This window comes from Gymnoscopelus microlampas (assembly GCF_963454915.1).
Source record: "Gymnoscopelus microlampas genome assembly, chromosome: 6".
Taxonomy (NCBI): domain Eukaryota; kingdom Metazoa; phylum Chordata; class Actinopteri; order Myctophiformes; family Myctophidae; genus Gymnoscopelus; species Gymnoscopelus microlampas.
This window is the reverse complement of record NC_139943.1, coordinates 14,565,188-14,575,924: the sequence shown is the minus strand read 5'-3', so window position 1 is coordinate 14,575,924 and position 10,737 is coordinate 14,565,188. Positions and strand designations below refer to the sequence as shown.

Below are 10,737 nucleotides of genomic sequence, written 5' to 3'. Positions count from 1 at the left end.
CACTGAATAACTGATAGCCTACCTCCGTCCTAGGAACCAGAACCAACTAATAAATTACCAATTTTGCTGAGCTGGATACATAAAGCGTGCTTTGCAGTGCAGTTCTTTCTTTTTATGTCCTAGCAATGATAAACAAAGTTGGTTTACCAGGCTACACACTTTTATATTGGTCAACCATACATAATTGTTTTATGACACAAACAACCCAATACATTGTTAATTCCATCATTTGCTCAAAATCCACAAGAGGGCAGCATCCACAAAGCAGTGAAATGTCATGTTTTTTCAACATTTATTGAGAACATCATTTTTATTCTTTTTTTTTAAACTTCCATCAGGGTTTGAAAAAAGTGCCTCAATTTACTTATTCAGAATACACTACCATTATGCACACGTTTCAAAGTCCACAATTCTTTATGCAGTGGATTTATTTTCTTTTTTTCTGATTTGTCAGATATGTTAGTGTTAAGGCAATGGTGCATATCAATCTATTAACAACACATCTCAGTGCATACAAATGTGTGTCACGCTATTACCCCAGCTGAAATCCTACAGTTGTAAAAATGAACATGGAAATAAAACATGTTATCGGTAAATGTCTTGTTTTGCCTTGTTGGAAAACAGAAAACAGATGCACGTGAGCAAAAGGAATGATCAATCTGTTATTGTAGCTGTAGCGTAGTATCATTTGTCTATTACAAACCAGTCCCAAGAACAAAACATGGTAACTATATCAAACTATAAGGCCCAAGTTAATCCTATTTTGTACCCTGTAGCATGACATTGTCGCTTGCCAAACAGAACTGTAATTAGCTAGAAGATTCAGTTCTTTCTGGCAAGCGACACCGTCATGTGATGGAGTATAAATTATGCTATACGGTTCATTGACAAAATGTCATTTGGCAAGTGAGTGAGATGACCCTGAAGCATATATCAGGTTTACATCTAATGCCGGTCCTCAAGACCTCTGAAAAAGTATGAGGTAGATGCTGTTGCATTTTCCTCTCTGGTACTTGTGGGCTTTGTCTCTGGATTGGACTGTTAGTTAATTTTTAAGTGTGTTTGGTGAATGCCGCCTGTCTCCTTTCCTTTGGTGTTGTACTGCAGTAATGCCATCAGCGAGGTATAAGGCAGTTCTCCACAGATTATCATATTAGCCTCCAGTGCTCGTCTTCTGGGAGGAGGAAAGGGCAAGATATGTAAAATATGTTAACAAACAGTATAAGTATTGTAGTAAATAGTACAGAAAGTATAATGCGGCATCATGCCTGATTTAAAATAGATGTGCTATTTTCGGTGCGCGACACTGGTGCTGAGTATAAGGGGCTCGGTCCACAGAAAGCGTTATTTGAGCTGCTAGCATCTTTCTGCCATGCATTTTCAATGGTAAAGACGTCCTGGAGCGCTCCTCTTCCCAGCGCAGAGCCTCGTGTTTCAGCACTCTGGGAGTCCAGCATTTTTTGGTGGAGCGCTCTGGGCACTTCAATCAGAAAATAATTCCAACTTTTGGAGGAGTGCCGCTCATCAATGTCACGTTTGATCCTTCTGGCAGTGTCTGACAACCTGGTTATTTACGACCTGACGTTGAATAGTTAACACAACTATGACAAGTCCATATTTACCAGCATTACCAGTTTCAGCGAGGTTATTTGTGCTAATAACGCAGATGATGAGACATTCGAGCACAGCAACGGTTGACAGGTTTGAACGTTGCGGGTATCAATAAATGATAATTTATCCAAACGCTTCTACACTCTTAAAACACTTTCTGTGGACATAACCCCTATATTTGGCATACATGGTATTTAGCCTTACTTTTTTGGCTTTGTCCACACACTGCATGTAGGCAGAGGCAATCCCGGAGCAGGACAGGGTGTGGCCTGCATTCTCCTTAAAGCATTTCAAGATCTGACTCTGCAGGTCACCACATACTGGAGTGATATTGACACGCCTGGGAGGAGAAACATTAAACATAATGGTGTTAATGCTGGAGCATACCGTGCAATCAGACTATTTTGAACAGCGTAGGTTGGGAATGGCATTCAAACTCACGCAAAACGGCCATGCGCATCCTCTTTGCCCTTCTGGAAGCTCTCAGCTGTAACTTTGTAAAACTGAGCACTCTGTGTCGAACAAAATATCAGAATATCAATAGCAAACCTAATAGAATACCCAAGTCTGATGGTTCAAGTGATTAAAGGAATATACTGTACAGACAAGTGATTTGTACAGTCAATATACAGCATGACGAAACTGGGATAGGGAACACAATCCAAATGTTGCTCACCTTTGCTTCAAGATTTGCCACATGTTCCTTAAAGAAAGCATCCTGTTTTTCCAATTCTTTCTCTTTCTCATCCAGTTTATGGGCCTGAAGGGGGACATACAACACCACACTGTTAACTACATCTGTAAAAGTGAACATGAGACAGATATGCCTTTATTGATCCCCATAGCTGTCAGGAAAATGACAGCTATGCTACGCTGATGATGACATCGGCATAATGTAGCTCTAACAACCCATAGTAATGACTGACAAGATGAGATAACGGCGGTGTTATTTTTTAGTGTACCGTGTAATTGCCTGGAAAGGTGAACCAAAGTGAAAGAGAAAGCCATGCATCTAGGAGTTGTCTCCTATCTTACCTTCAGCTCCAACCACTGAAACAAGGCCAGAAGACAAGACAGAGGAGGTGCAGTAAGAAATGGAGAGAATTTTGTGTTTAAAGTTTGATTGTGAGAAATTCTAAACCACCAAACACCATATAATTCTGTCAGAAAAAGTGCAAGCACTGATGGTGGGACACTTGTGTGCTCAGCTACACAATCAGAAAGCAGCCCTTAACTGACCAATATCTGGTCAGTCCAGTAAGCTGTGTTGAGAAGTCAAGCTGATTAGAAGTAACACTGACCCTGACAACAGTCAAACCTAGTTTCTTCTTTGAGCCAAACTCAAAGAAGAAACTCAAGCCGATTTAACATGCAAGAAACAAAATCAGAAAATTCAAGCATACGTGAACACACAGTATACCAAAACAAACTGAATGTGAAAATTAGTAACAGTGTTTTGCCACTCTGGTAATTAGTAATTAGCTATGCAGCCAACATGAACAATGCCACTCTACAATGGTCCAAGGTATTGTTTGGACATACCAGACAAGAGTAGAACTCTTAAGTAATATAAAAATACAGCAATACATATTTTAATGATAAATTCATTATTTTAGTTATTACTAACAGTAACTAAGCATAATACTGTTATATTGATTAATAACATGTCCTCCTAACCACCATCATTGACGACACACATCATGGGCCATGCTTGTTGTTCTTACATATAGCTGGGCCATGAGTCTCTCGTCCTCTGTCTTCATGCGCTCTGTCATGAGGGACTCTTTCAGATTCTCAATGTATACTGCCTTCTCTTCAGCCAGCGTCTTCTTCACCAGCTCTTCCACCAGGACCTTGGCTTCTGCTTTGGCCTGAGCTCTGGCCAGGGCCTGCACCTCTTCTACCCTTCACACACAGAGGCAAACAAAGACCCAGAGATGTACTCACATACAGATATGACTGACATGTTGTCCTTCTAATTCGAATAATAAGATGCTTACTGTTTCATAAGCTCCTTCTTCCTCTGGCTGATCTCCAGCTCCAGACCTTTCTGCAGCTCCTCTTGGATCTTCCCCCTCAACGTGGCTTCATCCACTTCAGCAGAAGATGGCACGTCACGTCAATGAAGATCTTTTTGTGTTAAAGTCTAACAAACTTCTCATTGCTCTTAACCCATTCTATCCAGGAACGCATCTGTGTCATTTTAGATTGAGCTATAACCGTTATTTTATACTTTGGCTATTGAAAAATAGCAGATATACAAGCTCATAGTTGTAGATCTGAATTATTTAGAAAAATTGTGAATATTTGCGCAAATCTTTGAATTTAAACATTTTTAAAGCGAACATTTGTAACTCAAATCTTTGCTTCTGGGGGTCCCTGGAACTAAATATTTTGAGATGGGGGTCCGCGGCCGAATACATATAATTTTGGGGGTCGTTGACATGAACAAGTTTGAGCACCACTGATATAGCAACATACGTTTTTCAGAAACCTGTTAGGATTTAGAAGACATTTGTAGATGCATTCCTGGATTGAATGGGTTAATCACATGAACTCTAGCTTCCCTATTCTGAGCAAGTCATAATAGGCCAACATTCATTGAAAATAGCCGATCTACAAGCTCAAAACACGTCACAACGCGACGTGAGATTTTAGAACGGCTATTTTTGGCGGTGGTTAATGCATTCTGCATGATTTTGTTGTGTCACATCAATCTGTCAGTTCTTGGTGCAAGGCTAGCCTGAATATTCAACTTACTGTTACTATGCATATCTTGGAAATGAGTGAAAATGTTCTTACCTGGTGCAGGTGGGGGTGGTGGGGCCATGATGACAGGAACTTCTTCATCAAAGACAGGGGGAGGGAGGACCACAATAGGCTCCACAGCTGGCGATTTTGGAGGGGTGAATATTGGCTCCTCAGAGGGCTCAGTAATAGGTGGATATGTGGATAGAATGGCCACTTCCATGGAGTGACAGGGTGGAGGAGGCAGCACAATGGGCTCATCAGAAATGTGGTCTCGGGCAGATGTGGAAGCAAGGGGAGGTGATGGTGATGATGATACATGCTCTACAGGAGGTGGAAGAACAGGAAGTGCATCGGGTGGAGGTGAAGGTGCAACAGACACAGCCGCAGGCTCTGTGAGTGGAGGAGAGGGGCAGGAAAATGATTCAGCAGGACAAAATGGATCTATGGAGTGAAATGGAATAGTAAGCTCAACTGGAGTACTCTCAACTGAAATAGGTACAGCTACAGGCTCAACAGAAATAGTCTCAACTGGTGTAGGTGCTACTGGCTCAGCAGAAATAGTCTCCACTGGTGTAGGTGCTATTGACTCAACAGAAATGGTCTCAACTGGTGTAGGTGCTACTGGCTCAGCAGAAATAGTCTCCACTGGTGTAGGTGCTACTGACTCAATAGAAATAGTCTCAACTGGTGTAGGTGCTACTGTCTCAACAGAAATGGTCTCAACTGGCGTAGATAAAGCTAATGGCTCAACTGAAATAGTCTCAATTGGAGTAGGTAAAGCTCCTGCCTCAAAGGAAATAGTCTCAACTGGAGTAGGTAAAGCTACTGCCTCAACAGAAATACTCTCAGCTGGAGTAGCTGGAGCCACAGGCTCAGCAGAAATAGTCTTAATTAAAGCCACTAGCTCAGCAGAAATGGTCTCAACTGGAGAAGGTAGAGCAACCGGCTCAGTAGAAATTGTCTCAACTATAGGTAGAACTACTGGCTCAACAGAAAGAGTCTCAACTGGACTAGGCAGAGCTACTGTCTTAACAGAAATACTCTCAGCTGGTGTATCAAGAGCCATAGACTCAGCAGAAATAGTCTCACCTGGAGAAGGTAGAGCGACTGGCTCAGCAGAAATTGTCTCGACTGGAGTAGGTAGAGCTACAGGCTTAGCTGAAACAGTCTCGACTGGTGTAGGTAGAGCTACAGGCTTAGCTGAAACAGTCTCAACTGGTGTAGGTAGAGCTACATGCTTAGCTGAAACAGTCTCAACTGGTGTAGGTAGAGCTACAGGCTTAGTAGACATAGTCTCGGCTGGAGTTGGTAGAGCTACAGGCTCAGCAGAAACAGTCTCGACTGGTGTAGGTAGAGCTACAGGCTTAGTAGACATAGTCTCGACTGGAGTTGGTAGAGCTACAGGCTCAGCAGAAATAGTCTCGACTGGAGTTGGTAGAGCTACAGGCTCAGCAGAAATAGTCTCGACTGGTGTAGATAGAGCTACAGGCTTAGTAGAAATAGTCTCGACTGGAGTAGGTAGAGCTACAGGCTTAGCAGAAACAGTCTCGACTGGTGTAGATAGAGCTACAGACTTAGCAGTAATAGTGTCAACTGATGTAGGTAGAACTACAGGTTCAATGGTAGCTAACTCAACTGGAGTAATTTGAGGTACTTTGCCTCCTCCAAGCTCAGGAGGAGAGGTGATGGGAAGTGTAACAGACTCACCAGGGGTAGATAGACCAGTTTGCACAGGTGAAGGGGTTGGAAGGATTATAGCTTCAACTGGTGCTACCATTTCAGCAGATTCAACCAAGGGAGCAGTGACAGCAGGTTCAGTGGGAGCAGCTTGATTCATTTCAGCAGGAATGGCTGGAACTATTGGATCTACAGGTGTAGCTAAAACTACAGGCTCTGGAGAAGTGGGCAACAATTCAGGTTCTGAAGGTGGAGGAGGAGCCAGGACTATTGACTCAGCAGGTGGGGGCAACACAATGGGTTCAACGGGTGCTGATATAACTACAGGCTCCTTTGTTGAGGGACTACCAAAGATAATTGCTTCAATAGCAGACTCAGTGGCTGGGGAGAGGACAATAGGCTCAACCACTGTGGGTACAACTTCAGGCTCTGAAGGTGGAGGAGGGGCCAGGACTATTGACTCAGCAGGTGGGGGCAACACAATGGGCTCCACAGGTGCTGAAGTAACTACAGGCTCTACTGTTGAGGGACTACCAAAGATAATTGGTTCAATAGCCGGCTCAGTGACTGGGGAGAGGACCACAGGCTCAACCACAGTGGGTAGAACTTCAGGCTCTGGTGCTGGAGAAGAGGGGAGGACTACTGGCTTAGCAGCCAGGGGGAGAGCTTCAGGTTCTGCCATTGGGGGAACAACAGACAGGGCTTCTGGCTCTACATGGGGTTGTAGTATTGGTTGAACAGGTGTGGGTGGCTGAGCCAGAGAAGGCAGCTCCTCCACAGGGGGAGGAGCAGTGGGCTCCACAGGCACATCTTGTTTAACAGGCACAGATGGAGCTAGATAGACAAAGTCCAGAAGTGGAACAATGGTTTCAACTTGAGGTTTGGACGGAGCTTCAGGCTCAACAGATGAAGGAGGGGGTGTGGCTGTGACAGGTGGGGGGAGAACTGTGGATTCCTCCGAAGAAGGTGGCGGGGAATGAAACTTAACAGGAGGAGGGGGAGCAAGTTTTACAGGTTGAGAAGGTACAGGTGTAGAGGAAGGTTCTACTGAAGGGGAAGGTGGGGTGAAGGAAGCAGGAGGGTGTTCCAGAAGTGGCAGTGAGTGTTCGGGGGCAGTAATTATGGGTGATTCTGATTCAGATGAAAATACAGGACAAGATCCAGATGGTTGAGGTTTCCCACCAGCTGAAGCCTGTTTCATGCGGTTGACAACTCTGTCTGATAGCTGTGAAAATCAAAAGTGTTTAGATCAGTTACCTGGAAAACAGGGCATATTTATTCAAAGCATTAAAGGTGCTGTAAGTGATCTTTTCTGGTAAAAGTTAAAGCTCCATGTTCTCTGATAGTAATCATTGAGGGGTCTCCCTCGCCTCATCTGTGACCTCCACCTCTGCTGTAACTCCGGGACTCGATCAGGTATCGTTGAGACCTGGCTAAGGGGGTGACTGGCGAAACTGTCAAATAATTATCTTATCAATAATGTAAAGGTAGCCCCAGCATCCTACAGATGTCTGTAGTAGATGGTCTGAAAAAAAAACATTGATGGTTGAAACAACCTTTTTCCTTTTTAATGTATTACTTATTTATTTTGTGCCCACTTGAGTCCAATTAGCAGTGTTTGTTGCGTTCCTGATTAGGAAAGCGCATGCTCCTTTAACATAGAGGTGCGTTTCCACAATAAGGAACGTTCCACCCCCTCAGCCGGAACTTAATGATACGTGACCAAGATCACGGACGGGCTAGCTAGGGTCTCCCCATCTCTCCAGCCTTTTGGCAAACCCACCTGAAAATAAAATTTCAGGTGGGTTAAAAAATGTCAAAGATCATTTATCAGCTCGTGTTCCAGATCCATCTTGGTCTGCTCATATATTTGTTTCATCCCTGGCTTCCATTTTCACATGTTTATCCTTATTCTATCTGAGGTCTCTCTCCTGATTGCATGAAATTGGTATACTGACCTGAAAATGTATTTTCTGTTTACTAAATAGCTGGAGAGATGTGGAGGCCCCGCCCCCTTGGAGCCTCCCCACAACTCTTTAGTAAACAGAAAATATAAATTTCAGGTCAGGAGGATTCCAATTTCATCTATTCAGGAGAAATAACTCATACATGAGAACATTCTATTGCAATGATTGCTATAATGTGTTTTCACATAACACGTTTGCACTCATTCTACATGTGTGTCTGCGACACACATGTAGATAGAATGCAAACTTGTTAACCTGTGACACAGGTTAACAAAGGCCATCCTCTGCCCACATGCACTTTGCTCTCTATATTTAGCTTAAACTTAAGAGAGCCTCCCATGTAGTATAGTACTGAGTGACAGTGCTTCACGTTATGCCACTGGCCTCTTTAAAAAACTGACACATTTAAAAAGAGATTGGCCAGACACCCTGTCTTGTCTATTATTGTATTTATAATTGTATGTCTTTAACATTGTCTCGATGAATTGAATACACCGAACCACAATAGAAACAAGCCCATATGGCTTTTTGTGTTATCCTTTTAGCAATCATTGTAAAATCATACCACTGTATTATTTACAAACTGTTAATAAATAATTCAATCAATCAATCAAAAACCCTGGACTTGGCTTTTTAAGATTTGCCATACATAACATACCACACATACCATTTGCTTGTGCTGTTCTTCAGCAGGCACAAATGCATCAAAAAACACAGTAATAATAGTGCAATAATAAACGAATAGATCAGCCTATTGTGCAGCCATTAGGATGTGTATGAATTATAATATTATTACAATCCAAGTTTCTCACAGCGCACTCACCTTAATGCCCTTCACAAAAGTAACTCCGCCGCCTTCACCATCGTCTTCATAAGACATGTGGCTTGGGCTGTTCCCCCCCATTTCAACCCCCAAATACCCTACTAATGTATGTGTGCAAATATATATTATACTTTTTCCTTATGTCGATGTGTTTTTACACACTAACGTCCACAACCGAGCAAAGTAACACGCCAGTCTCCAAACACAAGTGCATGCATGCAGAAAGTGCCCTTCCCACTCCTGAAAAAACCCAATAACAACCACCTTCATTGGGTAAGAGAAAGGGGGTACTGAACTAGCCCTGAAACATGACTGTCATGGATGAACTTCAACCTGATGTTTGCACTTTCTCCATTTACGGCCCATACAGCTACATAAACATTCAAATTTCAAATATAAAGTACTTAGCCCATGACCACAGATGTTATAATTCTGTTCGGGACCTCAAAAGTACCCGTATCTTCCGTATTGTTCAAGAAAACGGATTTTAATCTAATTGGTGGCCATTTTCTTCGCATTTCCTCAACTACGTGACCTACCGATTGGGAGGTACTGCACTCTGATAGATTATAACTCTATGAGAAAATGGCCACCAATCGTATCAAAATCCTTTTAGTGAACAATACGGAAGATACGGGTACTTCTGTGAATCCGGACAGAATTGTAACATCCGTGGCCATGGAGTAAGCACTTTACATTTGACATCTGGACGTTAATGTAGATGTACGGCCGTAAATGGAGAACGCGCAAACACCTGGTTGAAGTTCATCCATGACGGGCGTAACACACGACCGTCGTGTGATCCATGGCTAGGACTGAACAAGACCTCTCTTAATTGGTCGCCTTGAGAAACTCGTGACGTAATGAACATTGTGTTCCTTTGGTAAAAAATAAATGTCATGTAATGTTTAGTAACTATTGTTATTGCTCAAATACCTTCCTATTGTTATGATTCTTTCTTTTGTCGTATTTGGCCCTTTAAAAGTCGGTGAGTGTGTGTGTCTTTTGAAACTATTGTAATCATAAGAAAGCACTTCTGTTCGCACTGATACATGGTGCAATTCTGCCCATAGGTGGCGGTAATGTCACACCACTCTCAACCACTTTCTATTCCCATGTTACCTGTGATCAATGCAAGACAAGTGCCTTGAATTTGAATGTATCCGTATTTCTCATATTATATAATGTGTATGGTTATTTTTCATAACCATATATATATTACATGTTGTAATCATACCAAGACTCAGTTAGAATTATGCCTAAAGTAAAATATGCCAGAATTATTTTTAAGAGCCAGCGTTAGAGCATCTTCAAAAGACCATCATTAGGCTCAGGCAGCCAATGGTAAAAAAAAGATTAGTCAACAATAGGCTAATGGTGAAAATATGCAAATACAAATTTTGCATACATAAAGTATGTTTTAAGCTACTGTTGAATTGCCATTACTCTAAAGCAGAGGTAGGTGATAAAAGTCAAAGCCAAAGTTATGTTTCTTATAATTATTGTGGTTACATTGTTTTACATGTCTTTAGTGAAGTGTGTGTATGCAATACACACACTAGCAATAAGCTAAAAGGGGTAAAGGGCAGAGTAGAGATACAACAGGTTGTGTGGACCACAGTGTGGAGAAACAAGAAGCTAGGGCAGAACAGAGATACATGATAGAATCAAATCAGAAACCGTACTACTTAATTGATGCTGTACTCAATCTATTGAACACTTTGAGCCAGTCGCTCTACCTTCTCCAGGTGAGACTATTTCTGCTGAGTCTATGGCTCTTGATACACCAGCTGAGAGTATTTCTGTTAAGACAGTAGCTCTGCCTAGTCCAGTTGAGACTCTTTCTGTTGAGCCAGTAGTTCTACCTATAGTTTTAGATAACAAGAGAGAAAGAGACTGGGCATGACC

The 10,737-nt window shown here is 42.4% G+C and overlaps 1 protein-coding gene across 3 annotated transcripts; it reads right to left on the bottom strand.

Annotated features, from left to right (window-relative positions):
• Window positions 1-1,033: 1,033 nt before the first annotated feature.
• LOC311048000 (uncharacterized protein) lies at window positions 1,034-9,032 on the bottom strand. 3 transcript variants are annotated; one of them, XM_084060977.1, is made up of 10 exons: window positions 8,830-9,032; window positions 6,815-7,264; window positions 5,452-6,751; window positions 4,414-4,752; window positions 3,612-3,705; window positions 3,336-3,516; window positions 2,288-2,371; window positions 2,053-2,123; window positions 1,816-1,951; window positions 1,034-1,174 (listed from the first exon to the last, which is right to left on the bottom strand). In XM_084060977.1, exons 1-10 carry the CDS (start codon window positions 8,908-8,910, stop codon window positions 1,154-1,156), a joined length of 2,757 nt encoding a protein of 918 aa, XP_083917103.1. In that variant the 5' UTR covers window positions 8,911-9,032; the 3' UTR covers window positions 1,034-1,153. The 3 variants fall into 3 exon arrangements, with proteins under 3 accessions (XP_083917103.1, XP_083917102.1, XP_083917104.1); XM_084060976.1 differs by having other exon boundaries at window positions 5,452-7,264; XM_084060978.1 differs by having other exon boundaries at window positions 6,070-7,264.
• Window positions 9,033-10,737: the final 1,705 nt, after the last annotated feature.

Bases quoted from the DNA above. Each gene is read 5' to 3' on its own strand.
- LOC311048000 (XM_084060976.1), bottom strand. From the start codon at position 8,910: ATGGGGGGGAACAGCCCAAGCCACATGTCTTATGAAGACGATGGTGAA. The intron at 2,372-3,335 runs GTAAGAACAACA...GTCCCCCTTCAG, and splicing joins GACTCATGGCCCAGCTATAT to GCCCATAAACTGGATGAGAA. The intron at 2,124-2,287 runs GTGAGCAACATT...TGTTCGACACAG, and splicing joins TGGCAAATCTTGAAGCAAAG to AGTGCTCAGTTTTACAAAGT.